This window comes from Dendropsophus ebraccatus, chromosome 9 (genome assembly GCF_027789765.1).
Source record: "Dendropsophus ebraccatus isolate aDenEbr1 chromosome 9, aDenEbr1.pat, whole genome shotgun sequence".
NCBI classification, from domain to species: Eukaryota; Metazoa; Chordata; class Amphibia; order Anura; family Hylidae; genus Dendropsophus; species Dendropsophus ebraccatus.
In genome coordinates this window covers 72,517,389-72,539,902 of record NC_091462.1, presented here as the reverse complement: position 1 = coordinate 72,539,902, position 22,514 = coordinate 72,517,389, and the positions used below count along the sequence as shown (strand labels likewise).

General features: G+C 39.3%; 1 protein-coding gene across 5 annotated transcripts in view; it reads left to right on the top strand.

Moving 5' to 3' along the window:
* Positions 1-22,514, top strand: part of MYO1B (myosin IB) — a 136,722-nt gene that overhangs the window by 91,596 nt on the left and 22,612 nt on the right. For 3 of the 5 annotated variants that reach the window (XM_069983606.1, XM_069983607.1, XM_069983604.1), the window contains exons 15-24: positions 1,145-1,207; positions 1,428-1,628; positions 2,954-3,180; positions 4,179-4,379; positions 10,445-10,538; positions 11,110-11,259; positions 14,534-14,602; positions 16,878-16,964; positions 17,180-17,266; positions 18,940-19,026. In XM_069983606.1, coding sequence (XP_069839707.1) covers positions 1,145-1,207; positions 1,428-1,628; positions 2,954-3,180; positions 4,179-4,379; positions 10,445-10,538; positions 11,110-11,259; positions 14,534-14,602; positions 16,878-16,964; positions 17,180-17,266; positions 18,940-19,026 — 1,266 coding nt within the window. The remainder of the gene's footprint in view (positions 1-1,144; positions 1,208-1,427; positions 1,629-2,953; positions 3,181-4,178; positions 4,380-10,444; positions 10,539-11,109; positions 11,260-14,533; positions 14,603-16,877; positions 16,965-17,179; positions 17,267-18,939; positions 19,027-22,514) is intronic. The other 2 variants (XM_069983605.1, XM_069983608.1) reach the window with 2 other exon arrangements.

Below are 22,514 nucleotides of genomic sequence, written 5' to 3'. Positions count from 1 at the left end.
TTACATCTAGTGGCAAAACTTGTACATGACTTCATTACCACTTGACTTTGAGGACAGGCTTTTGCGAGGGATGTCTAAAGTAGCAACACCTGTGGTGGGACAACACCGTAACTGTTGTAACTAACGACTATTGTTCTGTGTAATAATCATGAACGATTTCAGGTCAATGATAAACAATATAATTTGTGACCGTTAATCGTTAAAAATTACTTTGTCTAATAGGACCCTAAACGCCTAATTGCTGCAATTGCCAATTCCAGTCCTGGCTGCTACATTGAGATTTGGATTTTCTTTATATTACAACTGGCTCCTTGTCTGAGTGTCACAAGCACAGTCACTGAGCACTTGCAATCATGCCATACAGGCTATCTCTTTCCATAAGCAGAGATGCAATTGTCCATTTGTTATGTTTAGTATTGCATCTTAGCCATGTTTTTTCTCAGGTCTTAAGTGACCCCAAGCTGGACATAGTGCTAATATCCAAAATGGACCAAGGCCTACCATCTGTATATTATTATTAAGCATACATACGGTGGGATGGGTTTTAGGATGTGTTGTAGCCTGACCGTATTTCATTCCACATAGGCACATGCCTTTTAGACTTGAGATTTTCTTTATTCATTTATCAGCATTACAGAAGATTTGCTTCTTAGTTATGTATTGTGTAAAGATCAGATTAAGACTAAAGCCCAGAGCAGAGACTGTTTCTAACAAAACTACTAGTAATATACACATAACATCACTGACCTTAATGCTTACCGCCTTTGCTTTTGGCACATTTCCATATAAGTGCATGGGAATTTGACACAGATCAGGAATGGAATGGAGACCAAGTCTGAAAGTAGTTCAAGGGCACCCAATTTGGTCAAGCAGTTGATGAAAGGATACAGCCTTGTGAGCCCATTGGACATTTAACTAATTCACTGTAAACTGAGTGTGCAGAACATTGCTCTGCAGTGTGTTGGAGAACCACCACAACAGGCGAGTGGTGAGAAAGTTAGAGACTGGAGATTTATTTGGCAGTTTAGTAAATGGGAATGTATCAAAATGCCCCTAGAGACTTGAAATCAGATATATGACCTGCATTTCATTTCCTGCCTGTGTCTTCTAGAGTGTAAGTTTTTTTTTTTTCTTTCTTCCTCAGGGAATTGAGTGGACACACATTGAGTACTTCAACAATGCCGTTATATGTGATCTGATTGAGAATGTAAGTACAAATTGTGGAAAATTGTCAACTTCTATTGGGTCTTTTTCATTTTACGCATCTGTATCAAATAATAATCTAATATTCTCAAAGAGGAAAATCCGCGTTTTATTAAACTATTTTATTGCAATAAAAAAGATATTGCCTGCGCCTCTACCTGCGGGACCACACAACTTTACACAAATTACAAATTTAATTTGTGTATTTCTTTAATAAATTTCAGAACCAAAATGGAATCCTGGCCATGTTGGATGAAGAATGCCTGAGGCCAGGCACAGTTACTGATGACACTTTCTTGGAGAAACTGAATCAAATTTGTGCCACTCATCAGCATTTTGAGAGTCGAATGAGCAAGTCTTCTCGTTTCCTGAATGACACCTCCCTACCACACAGCTGCTTCAGGATTCAGCATTATGCTGGCAAGGTATCCTTGAAAACCATTCCATAGACTCTTATTAAACGTTTATAGGGCTATGTTATATTTAGGGCAGCTGGCAAATATATGAAATATATTAAAAGGCATTTGAAATAATAAATTGCCATGTCTTCAGTCATCTTCATTGCTAAAAAAAAAAAAAAATACTCACTATCCATCAAATTTTTTTTTTAATTGCTCTATGGGATAGCACAGCCTGCTCTATTCAAGCCAACAGATAGGTTTAAACTTTAATATAAACCACTTAAACGGGGAGGGGTTGGGGGCGGGGGGTGAAAGGAGCAATATAACATCATTCCTGTGGAAAAGAAAATTATGGTTACTCTGAGTTTATTAGGTTTTCATATTACAGAAAGCAAGAAAGAACTTAAAAAAAATATATCGCATACAGAAGCCTATGCCATAGGCAATAAACAAATAAAGAACAACACATCAAATAGTCAGGCATTTAGTAGTACCTCAGCATGGTGTACTATACCAAAATGATCAGTATAGAAATTGTGGGGTCATCTTAGCCTGGAATATCAGTTTCAATTATATATAGTCCTGAATGTACTTATCAGCCAAAATTGTTCCTGATTTTTGCAGGTCAGTTGTGAGCTAGGGTCCATTCACAAGTAATGCATGGCTGTGGAATCCACCATAACACCAGATTCATGTGTACCGGATCCACAGCGGATTTCCCTTGCCAGTTAGTTTCTAAGAGAATCCATACTCGCAGCGGAATTGACATCCAGTGAAATCAACTACAATATGGCACATGTGAATAGACCCTAAGGCCTCGTTCACACAGTGTATTTTTCATTAAACAATGGCCGTTTTTGCAGGTTTGCAATAATGGACGGATTTTGATGACAGCATATGATTACAATACAGCTTATGGAACGACGGCCAGTGTGTATACACACCCAAATTTGCCCGCATACCAATTAAGATGAAGTGATTTTCACCCGGCCTATACTGCATTGTCGGCTAGGTGAACATCTCAGACAGCAGCTGTTTGTGCCATTTGTGAACATGGCCTAAAAGAGTTAAGTGTGTTGTATACAGCTAAGTGAGGTGGGCAGCCTTAATCAAACCCCAAATTTACAGGCCATACAATAAGTGTTTGCACTACTTGATACCTTACAAAAGATTTTTTTTTTCCTTGCAAAATGCGAAGCCAATTCACTACTTTAATATTAATACAGTCAATACGAAATATTGTAAAGCAATCCACAAAAATATAAATGAATAGTGCAAATTTGTAAAAGTGTGTTTGTTTTTTTAAGCAATTGGCAGAGTTGTCAGGTCTCTGATGATTTGTTTTCCAGGTCATGTATCAAGTGGAAGGATTTGTTGATAAGAACAATGACTTGCTCTATCGAGACCTTTCTCAAGCAATGTGGAAAGCAAACCATGGACTTATCAAAGATATGTTCCCTGAGGGTAACCCAGCCAAGATTAACCTGAAGAGGCCACCAACGGCTGGCTCACAGTTTAAAGCTTCAGTATCTACCCTGATGAAGAACTTGCTTACAAAGAACCCAAATTATATCCGGTAAATGCTGCACTTTTGTCCTAAAGTTGCAAATGCAAACTGTCTGACACCAAACTTGTCTCTTTTTGCCTATAGAAACCAATCACATCTCAGCTTGTTAAGAAATAAACCTGAGCATTGATTGATTTTTGTTTATAACAACTAAACCATATTGGGTTCAGGCAGGTTGATAAATATGAGCAAATGCATTTATGTACAGTGTAAACCTAAAATAAGACTTGACCGTCTACAAATGCACCAGATTTCCAGTGGCTCAAGCTTGGCGTATCTTTAGACAGTCTAGCCTACATTTACACCATCTATTATTTGGCTTAGTTTTACAAACAAAATGTGCATCAAATTAGCCCTCATCACCAAAACCGTGCTTGCTTGCAATTAAGACCTGCTCCTTAAGGGTATGTTCACACTGAGTAAATCAGGCAGTTGTCACTTCTTTGAGCAGAGAGTGACTGCAGCGGAGGAGCGCGCGCTCTCCCTTAGACGGGCTATGGCACACTGAGACTGCACACTGAGATTCCGCGGTGGGATTCCGCCTAATTTGCTCAGTGTGAACATTCCCTTATTAAGCAAAATGAGTGTCTAAAGCTCTTGAAAAGAGATGAGCGAATTTACAATAATAACAAAGCAAAGCACTTCATTATCTCTGCAATCCGCTCATCAGCCGGCTGCCTTTTCACTGACTGCTCCTCCTCCCTGGATGTTGGAAAAAGCTGGATCCAGTGCTGGGAAACTAGGAGAAGTTTGGCAGTTGTTAGACATCAAAAAGATAAGCCGCCACCTACCGCTTACCCCTTCCCATAGAGAACACAGGAATGCTCGCCCGTGCTGAATGTTCCTGTGTATGGAAAGGATGGAAAAAAGATAGGATAGAGAAGTACAGGTATTGAAGGTGTATGGCAACCTTAAATAAAATTTTCATTTTTAATGTGTTTTATTTCTCCCTCTGTCTCGTCTTTCATTTACTTTCTGGAAATCGTGTGTTTGGGGATACTCTTCAGATGCATCAAGCCAAATGACAAGAAGGCTGCCCATATCTTCAATGATGCCCTGGTGCGCCACCAAGTGAGTTACCTTGGCCTGCTGGAAAATGTCAGAGTGAGAAGAGCTGGTTATGCCTTCAGACAACCTTATGAGCCTTGCCTGGAAAGATACAAGATGCTGTGTAAACAGACGTGGCCACACTGGAAAGGTCCAGCAAGGTAGGATAGTTTCTGAATTAACATATACTGTATATTGTGAATAGTGCTGCATGCCGCTACTATGTCCAATGGAGAGGCCTCTGACAGTAGTGTGAGGGTTGTACACACTACAGAATCCCGAAGGGACACCCGTCCCGGATGCTACAGCTCGCACCTGATTGCAGACTCTCACTATCGTGCGCATCTTCGCTGCTACCATAGACTCCATTTTATGGTTTGCAGATTCTGCTGTCCACCCAAAGAATAAACCTCCTTATTCTTCGGGCGGATGTCCGAATCTGGCAAATTTTTGATACGGATAGCCTATGGTAGCAGCAGAGATGCATGCAGCCACCAGAGTCTGCAAGAAGGTGCGAGCTGCGGAATCCGCGACAGGTGTTCCATCGGGATTCTGTAGTGTGCACATACCCTAATTCAGTATATGCGTTGGTTGTGTTGTATAGTTTACATATCACTTTGTTTCTTAAACCCATAATACATGTTGTGATTTTTGCATGTGACGTTATTTGGAAGCATATGAAATCTTGTAATAGAAATGGTCTTGACTGGATAAAGTAGATATACTTTATTATGCCTAGTGCAAGCTTCAAATGTCCCATACTTTCAGGTTTATGTAGAGAACTGAAAATTTAATATGAAGTGAGATCTAAACTATACTTTGGCTTTGACTGCCTCCCTTTCCTTTCATGTCTAAGTATTCCTGTCCATTTCCACAGATCCCTCTCTCTCTAAGAACAACATGTTGCCTTTTTAAAAGTTTCAGGCATAAGGGAAAATGTCTGATACAGTATGGTGGGAGTAATGACATCAGTTTATCTCCTTGACATAATGTTGAGCAATACATTCCTGTGTAATGTCTTCAGCCATTTGACGTGTTATTGCCTGTTCCAAGGTGCAGGATGTCAGATCTTAACAATTTGTTCTGTCTTGCTGAGATGTTTAAAGTTGTCAGTTATTGTACTGTAATCTCCTCCATCAATTGTCTGTGACCTGTTTCTACTGTAGTCTGTGTATTATATCTTCTAGTGTATTAATTATCATTGTTTCTAATGACCTAAACAAGTACAGTACAACAGTATGTGATGCATTTACAATCGTAGTGTAGTTAAAGGGGTTGTCCAGCGAAGATCTGTTTTTTCAAATCAACTGGTGTCAGAAAGTTATATAGATTTGTAATTTACTTCTATTTAAAAATCTCAAATCTTCCTGTACTTTTTTCTTTTCTGTCTGACACAGAGCTCTCTGCTGCCACCTCTGTCTGAGAAAGGAACTGTCCAAAGCAGGAGAGGTTTTCTATAGGGATTTGCTGCTGCTCTGGACAGTTCCTGTCTCAGACAGAGGTGGCAGCATAGAGCACTGTGTCAAATTGAAAAGAAAACAATATTTCCTGCAGGACATACAGCAGCTGATGATAAGAGATTAGTAAATATAAGTTAATTAGGTATCTATATAACTTTCTAAAACTAGTTGATTTGAAAGAAAAAGATTTTTGCTGGAGTACCCCTTTAAAGTTACCCTTCATGTAAGACCATATTCGGGATCCGTATAGATGGCAAATTGATTTGTTATTATAACTTGTCCTAATAACTTACAGACATCATTTAGCAGAATGCAGCTGTTTCAGTAGACTGTTATTTCAGACTATTGGAACAATTAGGCTGGGGCTACATGGCAACTCTGGTCAGGACCCAGGTTTCAAGGAAGTGTCACATGTCTGCATTGCAAATTTCTGGCAAATGCCTGATCTCAGTCACTGCCACTTGCAGGTCACAAGATGACCCCATTCACTTTCATTAGTTTCTATACAAGCATGTGACACTGTGATCTTTTTAGCATGTGTCTCAACCAAAGTCACATGGAGTACTGCATAGTCTACTTGTGTAGCTGATAGTAATCCATACGACTGGTCGACTTGTTGACTTTGAAGTCAGAACATGCTTATTACACATAATAGTTTGATCATAGAGCTACTTTACAAGCCAATGGAGATACTGCTATTTTGTGTATAGTCTTTGCTGGATGTTTTAACTGTATTTGTAGGGTTTTTCTCTTAAATTGTAGGTTAGAGACTTATCAACTTGAATTGTAGGTGGTTATTAATGCGTTTGGTTTAGGTAACTGTGAGCAGTCAGCGTGTACATCTATCAGCTAGAGCGGGGCACTCTTGTATATTCCTTGCTTATTCGTTTCAGGATGCCCTCCAGAAGAACCAGATGTATAGGATGCAATGAGAACAGTGTGAACACAATTATCAGACCCCGGTTGCACATGGTCCCATATTTCATCTTGTATGACTAGTACAGAGCAGGGATTTCTCAGCTGTGCTGTTCTTCTGCTGACGTTTCACTTGAAGTACATGTGGAAAAATAATTATATTTTAGCAAATTTTTTTGCAAACTTCTCTGTCCCACATTAAAGCAATGTGCTCTCACACTGAACTCCATAGACCAAGTTATGTACTTTTTGTTACTAGTCTTTTGCTGTCTCAAGATTTCCTCCAGCTTTTTACCATGTGTCTCTTTTCCTTTTTTTTGCTGCCTATTGTAACAATTTCCAAGAGTCTGAAATTGTGCCAAATTGTTGCTTTTGTTCTCTGCAGTAAAGACTTTGAATTTTCACATTGAATAAATCTAATATGCATCATGTTTTAATCTTTGAGTTATGGATTTTGCACATGCTTTATACACTTATCCCCATGGCATCAAGGATTATTTTGAGTTACAATTTTATTTTATTTTTTTTTATCTGATTGAACATCAAGTCTTAGAAGTTGTGATGGATAATAATACTTTTTAATTCTGAAACATTTCCTGTAGGATATTTCAAGGCGTGGGGGTGTAAAAAAAATACATTTATCACCAGAGCCGTAGCTTTCTGCATATTGACCTTCTTCCTATTTTCATAGCTCCTTATCACAGCTAGTTGACCAGAGAGGTGGTTGCGTGTATCAGGGAGAGATAATCTCTTGATAATCTGCAGCTACTTACTCTGCTCAGCAAAGTCTGCTGTACTGTACAGCCTGCCCCAGCAGTGCCTTTTCAGGAGAGAACATTTGTAAACAGGACAGTCTGAAAGTGTCCTTCCCCAGTAGAAAGTCAGGCTGTGTACTATACAGCAGACCCCCAGAGCCTGCTGTACTGTACATGGCCTCTAAATAAGTAATGTAGTCAAATGATATGATCACACAATGACATAATCCACATTCACCAGGACCATATATTACCACTTTAAAGTCCTCACTTTTCTAACAACCTGCATATTTAATACTACTATCCTGCTGCTTTCCATACTACTGTGTCTGCTTCTGCTCCTTCTGCCCTCGAAACTATTTTGGAGGGTAACTATAGTTATAAGAAGTTAGTACCCTAGATGGAAACTATTCTATACTGTTATTGTAGCCTTTTTGTGCCCCATTTAGTAGTAATGTCCCCCTTTTTCTACAAACACATAGTAACAGTACCCCATCAAATTGAAAGTGCCTCAAGCACAGCTAAACTGCCCCCTGTCTCGACACCTAAGGCCCCTATAAAATATAAAGTGAACACTCGCCTAAACCTTTTCCACAATAAACAGGGCAGCTTAGGATACAAGCCACTTCTGGTTTGTGGCCTGTTGTGTCTGTGAGAGGCTGGCCTGCATCAAGGCTCTCTGTCATAGTATTTAACTGTATCTGCATCCTGAGGATCCAAATATGGGTGAAATAGGTGCAAGGATGTAACTTTGTAACTTTCTTTCCCCTTTGCTTATGCTCCTAATTCTTAAAGTGAAATGTTGTGACACTCTATTTGTGGTGATGATGGGCAGTAGGATCGGCAGTTAGTTAAAGGGTCTGTGCACTTGTGTAATCGACCAATTACCTCACTGTACCGGGAAGAATGTGTGCCTGAAGACAGACATTTTCTGACATTCCAATCACTTAAGTTTTATCTCCTATTATTTATAGACTTAAAATGGAATGGACTGTAATCAGATATTTTACTTTTAAAGCAGAACTTTGATTTAAATGTTATTTTTCTTAAATCAATAGTACAAGCCATTTTAAGAAACTCTGTAATATGGTTTATTAAGCAAAAGACTTTCCTTCTATTCTCAAAAAGCTGTTTTCCTACCTCCCCCCTCACTTCAGAAGAAGCAGGATTTCTGTGTCCACTATTGTCTATGGAGAGGAGCGGGGTCAAGGGGGGTGAGTGAGCACTGAGAAGGGAAAAGCAGGGCTGTACAAAACACTACATCCTGCGAACTTCTTTAACCAAGCTCCAAGATAAGTGCTGACCTTTGTGACCCCTAAATCCAGCGTTTTATGTGCCCAGAGATTCTGCAAACTGTACAGCTGCTTGTCTGCTCTCCCTGCTCACTCATCCCCCTTGACCCCTCCCCCCTCCATAGGTTATAATGGGACTCAACAAAACCTTCACTTTGCTTCTCTGTAATGAAGGTAATGATAATAAGGAAATACTAAGTGAGAGGGGGAGGCTGGAAACAGCTTTTTGAGTACAGAAAGAAGCTTTTTTGCCTAATAAAACCTATTAAAGAGATTCTTAAAAACGTCTGTACTATTGATTTCTGCAATACAAATTTATATTACATGGTCTTTATGTATTGTAAAATGGTAGTACATATGTTGACTTCATGTACTTATTATTATTCGTCCCGGAGCCTCTCTGATACAGGGTTTCCCATTATACATGACAAGCTTCCTAAATTGCCATTGTGGGTTATACAGTACAATAAAGAACGGGTAATGCATAATTATAAACACCCAAACATATAACAGAAACATGACGTCTCTGGTTTATTTAATCAAATTTCCCTGCTTTCTCCACCACAAGGAGACTGTAACTATTGTCATCTTGTTGGGAGATACACTGACTCATCCTTCTTTTTGTTTAAATACATAAACCTGACAAACTCCCCTCTTAAAATTTCCATTAGGATATCATACAATTGTATGAACAACCAGTGTACCTTTGGATTACCCTTTTGTCGTCATCCATTTCTAGAGACAGCACCCTTCTTTTCTCCAGTTTGGGTTTTGTAACTAAGTTCCATTGACGTGAATGGAGCTTAACTGCAAACCACAAGACCAGAGTGGTGCTGTACCACGGGCACCAAAATGTCCATAAATCATATATATATATATACACACACTGTAGTAAAGCATGCAGAACGGTTTTCAAAGATATAAGTGATTGTAATCTGTTTCCCTCATTTCCCCTAAAAATCTACTTAGTAAATTTCCCACGCTGTATGTAAATGAACCTTATCTAGACATGTGGGTGGTCCTGAAGAAAGAATCACACCCAGAGAGACGTGATTACAGATGAATTAGGCACCATTGGTGACTAGTTTGGCGACGAGGAGAACCCACTTATCTAGATGAGGGGTTATTTACATACGGCTCAGGGTATTTACAAAGTTGATTTTCGGGGGATATGAGGAAAGCTGATTACAATGACATATGTATGGATACAGCGCTGCAACTGAGAAGTTTCATTTTACACTATGTTTGATAAATCTCCCCTACAATGCGAAATTTGTGTCTATGGTGGTGTAAAGCCCCTAGCAACCAATCAGATTCCACCTTTCATTTTTCAAAGAGTCTGTGAGGAATGAAAATTGGAATTTGATAGAGGCTACTGAGCAAGTTTCACTTTACACCATTTTTGATAAATCTCCCCCTGTGTGTTTAGGTTTTTTTTTAACGAAAATTCAGTTTTGTCATTTTTTTGGGAAAAACATGTTGTCTGAGTCCACGGTGGGAGTTCCGCTCGGAATTCAGCCACTTTTGCCCAGTGTGAACATACCCTAAGGCTGGCATTTATGTGTGGTGTTTGTGGGCAGCTCAGATCATTATCATCAAGAAAAGCGTAATTGAAAAGCACAGAATCTTGAATTGAATTTGTTTTTATGTTTTGTTTTTTTAAATATAATTATCATGGTATGCCGTAGCAGTGTGTGTGTTCATGTTTTGTATTCAACTTGTAATTTTTATTAGTCGATTTTATGAATGTCCTTATCTGCCCTGCTCTGACATTTATTAATATGAAATTTATCTTTGCTCTTAGAGCTGGCGTAGAAGTATTGCTCAATGACTTGGAAATTCCTAAAGAAGAATTTTCTTTTGGGAGATCAAAAATATTTATCCGTAACCCAAGAACGGTATGTTGGCACATTTCCACATTTCATGGTCCTTCTTAAACACTATGCTTCCTAATCCCCCGTCTGTAGGTACCTCTATGAGAGAGAACAGACCTGTGCTGGTAGACCTTAGCTATTTTTGGATTACAAGAATGGGCACTCACCTGAATGGCTGCCATGTAAGGGGAATGGCTGGCTATGGCTTCCCCAAGCAAAATCAGCTGTTTGCAGCTGCTCCTATATGCTACATTTCATAGATGCGCATGAAATAGGAGACAGGTGACTGACAATATGGCTGTAAGATCAAACCACACAAAGTCTGTACTCTAGTACATTGGGTCTCCATAGAACCTATAGATATATAAATGAGATTTTTAAAAAAATACATTTATACTGTATAACAATATAGGTCTACCATGAATACAAGTCATAATTGTGTCATGTTCTCTGGTTTAATTGAAATCATCAAATTTTCATTTTTACATTTTAAATTTCAAATTTACATTTTTACAATGTAGAATTTCTCTTTAAGGTTATAAATCATATCTTAATGTATCATCTGTATCATTCAAATCTGTTGCCATCACTGTAGCTGTTTAAACTTGAAGAATTGAGAAAGGAACGCCTAGAAGACCTCGCCACTTTAATTCAGAAAATCTACAGGGGATGGAAATGTCGCACCCGTTTCCTACTGATGAAGAGGAGTCAGATTATTGTGGCTGCCTGGGTCAGGCGCTACCTTGTAAGTTGCTTATTTCTATACAGTACTAAAAATACTTATTTTAGTTAGCTGTTTTTTGACCATTTAATAGTAGTTTTTTTTTGTGCCTAATAATTTGGAGGGATGACCAAACTGCAAGTTGCAGATGACTAGTAAAATAATCCAAGTATAATTTTGACTGTATGGTAAATTTCTTACATTAACCTTTAGTAATTGTAAATAAACCACAGTTAGGATTTAAAGTTAGTGATGTATTATTTTCAAGGTTCAAGGTGCTCAGATGGTAACTTAAAAATGCTCTTTACTGTGACTCTACAACCCATTGAAATATTATAAATATATAGGTCATTTAAAAATCTAAAAAGTGTTTGTATAAATACCATGAAGAATTTGGTGGCAGAATACAACCTAGTGCCCACTCATGAAACCAAATCAGACAACCAGAAAAGACAAAGACAAAACAAATAGCATATACAAAGAAAAATCACTACAATATAAGGCTATGTTCACACTGCGTATCTTTCCGTCCGTAGTGCGAACCGCGAATATACGCACGTAGTTTTGAGGTTGATGCGTTCGCTTGAAAGTATAAGATATACGCCCGCACAATGCACACTACGTATGAGCTTACGGCCAGATCGTATACGGCGCTGTGAAAAATGAACAAGACCATTGTTTGAGGACGGAAATGTTCCAACTCACGGCCGTGGATTTCCTTGCGGTCCCGTACGAAGTACTTATTTCAGCCAAATTAAACTTGATTTCTCGATCCAAAAGGTTCTGTGAGTTTTATTGGGCTGGGCGAAGATTTCCAAGTAAATGACCTGCCTCAGATCGCTTCGAATCAAGCTAGGGAAGCATAACTGTACTACGGGCGTATGTTCGCGGTTCGTACGCATCCGTCCGCATGTCGATTTTTCCCACGCCCGTAGTTTCAGCCGCACATGTATGGCGGCGTACGAACTACGGTTGGAATCATACGCAGTGTGAACATAGCCTAAAAGGTAAAAAGTCCAGCTAAGGTACAATATACAGTGTTTCCTCAGGTAACAAAATATTGTATACCCCAGTTTTAGGCCCCATTCACACTACGCTGAGATTCCAAAAAGTGTCCTCCTAAGTGTATATATACTGTGACTGAACCAATGAACTTCTGAAAAAGCCCTACAGAAGACACTGAGCTATGTTTCAGCCATCAAGCATGCACCTTTGCTTGGGTTGGAGAGACCTAAAGCAAGTCTGTATATAACATTCTGTGAATACTTCAGCTTGACCAGGCCTCTGTCTTCTCCATGTATATAACATTCTCTGAATACTTCAGGTAGCCTTTAAAAAACACTTAAAGTGACACTGTCACCCCCTTTGTTCATTTTGACATCTCTACACAGGTGTAAAGGGTAAATTTAGTGTTTTTCATATCTTATTTCATATCATACGTCATGGTGCTTGTTCAAGTAAAAAGTGTCCTTTTATCATCTGCAGATTGTATTAAGTGGGCGTGGCCTCGCGGCACTAGCGCCACATAACCCCGCCCACAACGACACAATTGGCCCCGCCCCCTCGCCGGCCATTGGAACAGGCTGGCCGAAAGGTCTAGACTCCACCCCCTTTACGTTGGACAACCAATGGGCGTCAAGGGGGCGGGGCCAACCGTGCCGTTGTGGGCGGGGTTATGTGGCGCTAGTGCCGCGAGGCCACGCCCACTTAATACAATCTGCAGTTGATAAAAGGACACTTTTTACTTGAACAAGCACCATGACGTATGATATGAAATAAGATATGAAAAACACTAAATTTACCCTTTACACCTGTGTAGAGATGTCAGAATGCACTAAGGGGGTGACAGTGTCACTTTAAGAGAAGGCCAGTGGTGTATAGCAGAACCAGGAGAGTTGCTTTAGGCAGTGCAGAGTATGCAGCCACTTCAGGGGCCTTGAGTGAGAGCTGGAGTCAAGTCCTCTCTGAGACACAATGTACAGATATTATTCATAATAGTTTGGGAAGCAAGCTTGCAGTATTCGCAGAACTTGCACCTCCGAACTTAAAGTGTCACTGTTGTGAATTTTTTTTTTGCAGAAATCAATAGTCCAGGCGATTTTAAGAAACTTTGTAATTGGGTTTATTATCAGAAAAATGCATTTTTATCATGAAAAAGCAGTTTGAAGCTCTCCCCCCTGTCTTCATTGTTCTCCTATGGAGAGAGCTAAACAAAAGACCAAAACAGGACAACAAAGAGTTAATCTACAAATATCGCACCCTTATCTTCTTGGACAGTCACCACTGACCTGTCTGAGCTCAGACTACAGCTGTCACCCAGCTCCGTGCCTGTAATCCTCTGTTATCTGCTTTCTGCTGCCGGCTAACTCCCTCCTTCCTCCTCCCCCCTCCCCTCTCCCTAGAACAGACAGGGGACGTCTCCTGCAACAAGTCACAATTTTCAGATTTTTCAGAGTGGATGAAAAAGAGGAAGGAGGGGGGGAACTGGGAAAAGGCTTTTTACATGCAGATAATGGCAGATTTGGCTAATAAACCCAATTACAAAGTTTCTTAAAATCGCCTGGACTATTGATTTCTGCAAAAAAAAAAAAAAAATACGACAGTGACTCTTTAAAGGAGAAATCCGGCGGATTTTTTAAATTAAAGTATTGTATTGCTCCCCAAAAGTTTTACAAATCACCAATATACACTTATTACGTGTTTTACTCCTTTAACACACAAAACTCAAGACACAGTATACATCGCTTGTTAAATATACATTTAAAGATATAACACTGTGTAATAAAAGGTTAGAACAGGATTATGAGGGGCTGAATTAACACTTAAGATGCTGTTGTTGGCGTTACATGTCTGACAACCCAGACAGAATATCAGGAGCCTACGTAGTGGGACAGTGCAGTAGAAAATATCAATATCCCCATGGCATGCACAACTTTATATAATCAATAACTTGTGCAATTCATAATGGTAAAAAGTCCCTCTCATATAAAATATTCTGGATTAAAATATAGCTGTTCCACGTGTTTACTGAATGTCTACAACATGAAATGACAATGCCTGCTTTGTAAGTTTTTCTATTATTATAATCTGTTTTGCATACACTTTTTTTGGCACATTATACTGTATTTTCCACATTCACATTGTCCTGTTTTGTTAGAGCACAATAAATGCATATTTACATTGTATTATATATCATTGTCATTAAAACCGCAAACGTCTCTGCTAGCAAAAATAGAATTACTGTGTCACTCCCGCTGCTGATTGCTTTCTGATGTGCTGCTTTTACCTTCTCCAACAGCAACAAAATAAGTACAAGCGGATAAAGAGTTCCACTATTGTGGTACAGTCATATACCAGAGGGTGGAAGGTAAGTCATCCCATTCTCATATTCATGTACTGATTACTTGTGTGTGTGTGTGTGTGTGTATATATATATATGTATTGATGGATGATCCTGTTTAATGTCTGCACCATGTTTACTGTTGGGGTTTCTTTTATAGGAAGTATAGGATTTAATAAGTACAATACAGTAGAATGCTTGGTTTTCCAAAATGCAGTACAACAGAGAACACAGCATTATGGGAACTCAACTGGTCACCCTAAAAGGAATTATCCAGCGCTACAAAAACATGGCCACTTTTCCCCTCTCTTGTCTCCAGTTCAGGTGTGGTTTGCAATTAAGCTCCATTTAATTCAATGGAACGGAGTTTGAAACCCCACCCAATCTGGAGACGAGAGAGGGAAAAATGGCCATGTTTTTGTAGCGCTGGATAACTCTTTTAACAGCTTAGCTGTCAAAAACGGCCCCAGCACCATGGATGATCAGCCTGCAAAATTCTGACTATACCTTTAGGCTATGTTCCCACTATAGGAACATATTGGGGGAAGGTAGCTGTATTGTTATATAGACAGCCACCAATAAAGAACATGATCTTAATTAGTTTCCATATACTGTATATAAAATTATACGGCTGCCCTCCCCCGATATGTTTCCAAAGGCTTAGCCTTACAATGAAATACATGTGCTCCTTAATTCATAATTAAACACAGTACAAGATAGAAAGTAACTTTGAAAATGTTTTGCATTGTTTACTGTACATAAGGGCCAGTTCACACAGAGTAAAATCAGTGGAATCCCACCTGCTGTCTGTTTCAATGGGAAGGCTCGCGCACATCAGCTTCCGCTGAAATAATTGACATGTCAATTCTTTGAGCAGAGAGCCGTGGAAGGGGAAGCCGATTTTACTCTTTGTGAACTGGCCCTTATACATGAATAGCACAGTTTGTTGTGCGTTTGTTTTTTTAATATTTTTTAGATGAATATAGGGAGAGATTTATCAGACATGGTGTAAAGTGAAACTGGCTCAGTTGCCCCTAGCAACCAATCAGATCCCACCTTTCATTTTTCAAAGAATCTGTGAGGAATGAAAGGTGCAATCTGGTTGCTAGGGGCAACTAAGACAATGCTACTTTACACTAGTTTGATAAATCTCCCCCATAATATTTAGCTCTGTTGCCTTTAGTTGTTGAACGTTAAAAAATTTTTTGTTGAAGGGGTGGTGGTAGGGAAATCTGGAGGTTGATGGAAATGTGGTAATATCTTATGGATTAAAGGATAGGACATGGTCTAGCACCAGTTTCTAGCATGTGCCAAAAGGCTGATACTCATCCAAAAGGAAAACTATGGTTGCAGTGGGGACCTGTGATTGCTGTACACCAGGAAACTATGCTTGCACTATATGTGTTGGTGAAAAAAACAAAAACAAGCTCTTTACTTATTGAACATATTGAAAGGAATCATACTAAAATATATATCCCCAAGCACTGCATCTACTCTGCATCTGGCTGTATTTTCAATGTAAAGATGTGATGTGACCATCAGTGTACACCACAGTGCCACAGTAGAGAAAAACAACCATAATTGAGTGGGGGTAAAAATGATGAACATGCTCATTATTTACAACTTTCTTTCACCTGTTCTTACAGCCGTATTTTGGCATAACTTTACTGTGTGTCAACATAGCTTCAAAGTGTACCTGTCTTTTCAGAATAAACTGTTGTGTTTGTACATAAGAAATAGCAGTATTTCTCGAGATTATATGACTTTAAGGCTATATTCACACTATGTATTAACAACAGTTGTTGTTTGACATGTTCCTGCAGCCTATACTGCCATATCGGCTGCAGATACATCACTTTGTACGGCCATACATTGTGTGAACGGCTGTTCACCATAGACTTCAATGCAGTGCATTATTTTAAAGCACGAACGAACGTTGATTTAATTGTTAACAACGGCCATTCTTGTCTTTAAAAAAAAAACAAAAAAACAAAACACTGCCAAAGGGTATGCTGCACAGAGAAGGGGAGAACAGGCCTGTCTTTTTACTGCACACTCAGAAGTGGCAGCAGCACGGAGGATAATGTACAGCAGTAATGAGACTGTGAAACCAACTCTGATGTGAGAAAACATTTACTACAAGCTACAAGTCCCATCTGTGTGTGCATCTTCTTGTCTTGAGGCACACACACACACACACACACATATATATATATAATATATAGCACAGATTCCTACATTAGCCAACATAACGATAGCCTTATTCTGGGCAAATTTGAATTAGTATTTTTTCCTTGTGTAGGCACGGAAGATTCTTCGGGAGCTTAAATACCAGAAGCGTTGCAATGAAGCCGCTACAACAATTGCAGCTTATTGGCATGGTACTCAGGTAATGCATATATTATGGTGCTTATGATATTTTTCCCCCAAACCCATATAGGTGTCATAGCAGCTTATGAAGAAAGCTTATTTTCACTTAACCTTTTAAAAATGTTCCCTACACCCTTGGTATCATCTTTTCCTGTTCACCGGGCTCATGGATTCCTTCCACAACCTTGTCTGCTTTCTAAGCTTTTTCTAACCTCATTTTCAAATGCACTACAGGCGCGAAGGGAACTGAGGCGACTGAAGGAAGAGGCTAGGAATAAACATGCTATTGCTGTAATATGGGCTTACTGGCTTGGACTTAAGGTATTTCACGCATACATCCAAACCATCACCCATCAGCCCTACAATCTGGCTAACCACTAACAAAATCATTAACTCCGAAGTGCATGTCAGCTCCGTAAGCCATATCATACATAATGCCCCCTCTCGTTTGTGTTCAGCATCATGAATGCATGCTTGCTCGCTCAATTTCATGACTCGTAGAGGTGATTATTAACCTTGGTCATCAATTATATTTTTTATTTATTTTTTCTGTAAGGAAAAATGAAGTGCATGAACGATGAATTTAGATGCACGTGCTTGTAAACGTAACATAGAAATGTTAGAATTTTTTTTTTTAAATGTAGCGATAGTATTTTTTTTGTACATTTGCATAACGTTAAAGAAATTTTCAATCATTAGAATGAGATCACTTTAACTGTAATTTTTTTAATCTATTATTCATCATATCGCATTCATCTCTGATGTATATTTTTCTATATGACACTGTATAAATAGGTAGATTCTAGCTGGCCCATATGGTGTTATACTGACCAGGCGCTTGTACATAAGTGTTTTTCATACAGTGTGCAATCCATGGGGGGTGAGAGAGAAGCAAAGCAAAGGACAAAATGTGGGTGACATAGAAGCCCTCAAAACTGTGCCTTTAATGTTACTTGCACATTCCCACAAGTACTATCTGCCTCTGTGTACACAGACAGATTAACATACTAGTACCTCATGTGAAATTGCAGCCAACATTTTTCTTTCAGTGGTAGAATGTAGGCATGCTATGGATGCTTTGAAAAGTGACAGCATATGAACTACACAGGGTTTGTTTGCAGTCTGTAACCATGGAAATACATAAGTCTCCATAGGAGCTGTAAACACAAAACACTAGGTGATTTTTAGCAGTGGCAATTTGCTATGTTAGTTTACTTTACATGTGTTAGATCATTAATATTGGTTTGAGAAATGGCATTTTGCATCATACCCCACTGACAGAAGTAAAACCCCTTATTTTAGTGCTTTTCAGTTAAGAAGATAATTCACAAGTCTGTATTGGTTTCTCCCATTTATAAATATAGCAACCAATCTCAATTATTGCAGTTAACACAGCTATATAGAGGTGCACAGCTACCGTATAGTGAAATTGAAGGAATATTACAGAGAATTCTTTTAACACAATTGTTTAATACAGTTATATATTTTTGGTAATATTTCTTTTAAGTTATCTACTTTTATAGGTTGTGTGACAGCAGTAAGAGCCACACTATAATGTGGCAGCGCCAGTTACAAAGAAGCTTCCGCACTGTATTGTGTAGTCTAATGCAGAATATGTTTTTTTCTCCCTAAATCTGTTGCATATAAATACAACCTAAAGGCTGTACATTGTGTTCTTGGATGCACATGGTAAGAGGCAGCAATAAATAGATAGAAAGAGATAAATACATTTATCCTGCTATGTATCCAAACTGCTGAGCATTGATTTCATAGTATAGCCATGCTGCCTCACTGCTTTATCTCCTCCCTGTACAGTATTTTACTGGTGATTCGTGTCTCCAGTTCAACAACCAGTTTGCTCTAAAGTTTCTTTAGTTGCCAAATTTTCAAACCTTTCTTTATGTCTGAAATACTTTCTCATTTGGGAAGTTCTCTTCTGGTGAATTTACTTTCTGCCTCCAGCTATGTTTCCACTGAATATCTAAACATTTTAGGCTCGGAGGGAATTGAAACGCTTGAAGGAGGAGGCTAGGCGTAAGCATGCAGTTGCAGTCATTTGGGCTTACTGGCTTGGACTGAAGGTATTTCCTCTACTGATGTGAAAATCAATTATTACTAACCTCAATCTCTGTGATTGTTTCCTGTCCATGTCTAGCTGCTTGCTGTGGTTCTTGCACCCTTATAAGCATGGTACAAAAGTAAAATATTGACCATTTTGCCAAATATTATGGTGACACAAAAATAACCATATAAACAATTGTTTTACTTCTTAAAGAATTGTAAGGAATGAAGGGAACCAGATTCTGGTGATCTGCTGTTCACATGTACAAGGCTGCTGTTGCAGGCATCTGCCCAAATACATACTGCATGCACTAATATTAGGTATGCTATTTGTAGGTGATTTAAAAGGATTGTCCAAGGACATTTTTTTTTTCTTTATATATGTGTTTACGGAGGCATGATAAAAAATAAAGTCACATTCTCCTATCTTGCTCTGACTCCTTCTGGTCCCTGCTGATCACTGCAGTTTCTTGATTCCTTTGGCAAGTTATCTTAGTCACTGACTGGAGTGGTGTCAGGTCTAATCCAGTGACTCACATGGTGAGCTGTTCCTGCTGAGACAACTCGTTACAGGACTCAGGATTTGGCTTTGATGATCAGGGACTGGGAGGCATCAGAATGGCTGTAAGAAAAGGGGGTAGGGGAGTATGGATTATTTTTTTTTTTTTAAAGTGCCTCCAAGTCACATGTAAGAAAACTAAGTCTCTAGACAATCATGTAATATCACCAGAAGTAAATCCATGATTGCCTTATTTTAAGTGATCTTTATAAAGTGCACCCTGGACTAGTATACCATACAATATAGAAGTAATTGAGCGTTGTGGCTAGCATTGTGAGTATTACATTGTACTTGCCGTCATACATATCAGCCTGTGTCCCCAGTGGGGCTCACAAAGTAAATTCTGTCTCAGACAGACACTAGAGCCAATTCACATACCAGTTTGTTTTTGGAATGTGAGGGAAAGCCTACAGACAGAGATCATACAAACACCATGCAGATATATCCCTTGGTGCTGCTAAAGGCCCTATTCCACCAACAGATCTGACGACAGATTATCTGCCAAAGATTTGAAGCCAAACCCAGGAACAGACTATAAACAGAGAACAAGTCATAAAGGAAAGACTGGATTTCTCCTCTTTTCAAATCCACTTCTGGGTTTGGCTTCAAATCTTTGGCAGATAATCTGCCGTCAGATCTGTTGGTGGAATAGGGCCTTAAGTTAATACATTTCTTACTATTGTTGTGGAAACTTGCTCAACTGTTAGGGTTCAGCAACATTTTCCAGACCCAAACCCTCAGCATTTGACTCCCGGCAGAATTTAAATGCCACCCTAGGGAGTCTTGGAAAACATGGACACATCTATAGGCTGGGTTCACACTATGTATATTTGAGGCTGTATTTGTGAGGCTGTATAGCAACCAAAACCAGGAGTGGATTGAAAACACAGAAAGGCTCTGTTCACATAATGTTGTAATTGAGTGGATGGCTATCATTTAATGGCAAATATTTGCTGTTATTTTAAAACAACGGCTGTGGTATTGAAATAATGGCCGTTATTTACTGTTATATGGCGGCCATCCACTCAATTTCAACATTGTGTGAACAGATCCTTTCTGTGTTTTCAATCCACTCCTGGTTTTGGTTGCTATGAGGACCTGACATGAGGACCAAATACAGCCTCAAATATACATAGTGTGAACCCAGCCATAGGCTGTATCCATGTTTTGCTGGTAGCCCTAAGGTGGCATCCAACTACTTTTAGTTGCCAAGAGTCAAAGGCTGAGCATTCGTGTTCAAAGACAGTTGCTGACCCTAAACCAGAACAAGTCCACTCCACATTATTTCTTGATAAGAGTCCCTAGATTGCTGACCAAATCCTATCTAGCTGGAGGCTTACTGTTTACAAGAATGGATTTTTTGCATGAAATATCTATTCTTCTTGAAGTCTATGTGCGTCAGTGTTTTCCATTGTCCTGTCTTTGAAAAAAATGTTTCTACCCTTTTTCTATCACGAATGCCTTTTTCTAGCTCTGTGAATTACATTGCCAGAACTATGTGAAGTACATTGATAAGATGCTCTTCATGTAATACATTTAGTATTAAGAGGACCCTGGGGATGTTGGAATATCATGGCGATTAAATTAAAGGGGTAGTGCGGCGGTAAAGAATTATTGACAGAATAACACACATTACAAAGTTATACAACTTTGTAATGTATGTTATGTCTGTGAATGGCCCCCTTCCCCGTGTCGCACCACCCCCACCCGTGTACCCGGAAGTGTGGTGCGCTATACATACCTGTCACGTGCCGACTCGTCTCCGATCTTCAGTCTGCGATGTCGTCTTCGGACGGCCTGGCAGAATCCCTCCGAGCGTCCTGAGTGCCGGCCGCCCTCTTTAGTGTCATCGGCTGAGCATAACTGCCGTCCGAAGACGACATCGCAGACTGAAGATCGGAGACGATTCGGCACGTGACAGGTATGTATAGCGCACCACACTTCCGGGTACACGGGTGGGGGTGGTGGGGCACGGGAAGGGGGCTATTCACAGACATTAACATACATTACAAAGTTGTATAACTTTGTAATGTGTGTTGTTCTGTCAATAATTCTTTACCGACGCACTACCCCTTTAAAAACCTACTTTGTAGCTTTGAAAATTAGTAGTATAGAATTTTTTTAATTTTTTTTTTTTTTAGTTAACAGGATTCATGATTTCCTAGACTATAAATTTCACAGTGATGTCACTGAGGCATATTTCTATTGCTACTCGCTGGTTTCCTAAACCTCAGCTTTGGTATTTCATCAGTTTGGATTTGTATATTGCGTCTACTGCTTTCTCATAGTATTCATGGAGGGGAAGAGAGTGTGAAATATTGCAGATAATGTCTAAACTAAATTGACCATAGTTAGTACAAACCTACGGTAGAAGCCTACCGTTTTGTGTGAAGAAGTCACAAGCCACAGAAAGTGGGTGGTGCTTAGTGTAAAAAAGGCGGAGTACACAATAGAGAGCTAGTATATATTGTAGCTGAAATGTACAGTTGCCTAATACAGTGATGGCTAACCTTGACACGCCAGCTGTTGCAAAACTACAATTCCCATCATGCCTGAACGACAAAAGATATGGCTTTGGCTGCCCAGGCATGATGGGAGTTGTAGTTTTGCAAGTGTCAAGGTTAGCCATCACTGGCCTAATGGGTAGCGTGTGCAGGAGGTGTACACCTCCTAATGAACAAGCCGAATGCGAAGGCCATGGGATTATACTAAGGAACGGTGTGTGAGACACTGGTATTATTCCCATTGGGGTTTAAGACTGTGGGGAGGAACAAATAAAAATGGTTTGGTTTTGCCCATAGCAACCGATCATAGCTTAGGTTTTATTTAACTGGAGCTTATTGAGAAATGAAACCTAAACTTTGATTTTTTTGCTGTAGGCAACGTTTTTTATTTCCTTTTTGTGTTTTTTAGGTTTTATCTTGTGTCTAATTCCAACGTAGTCTTTGT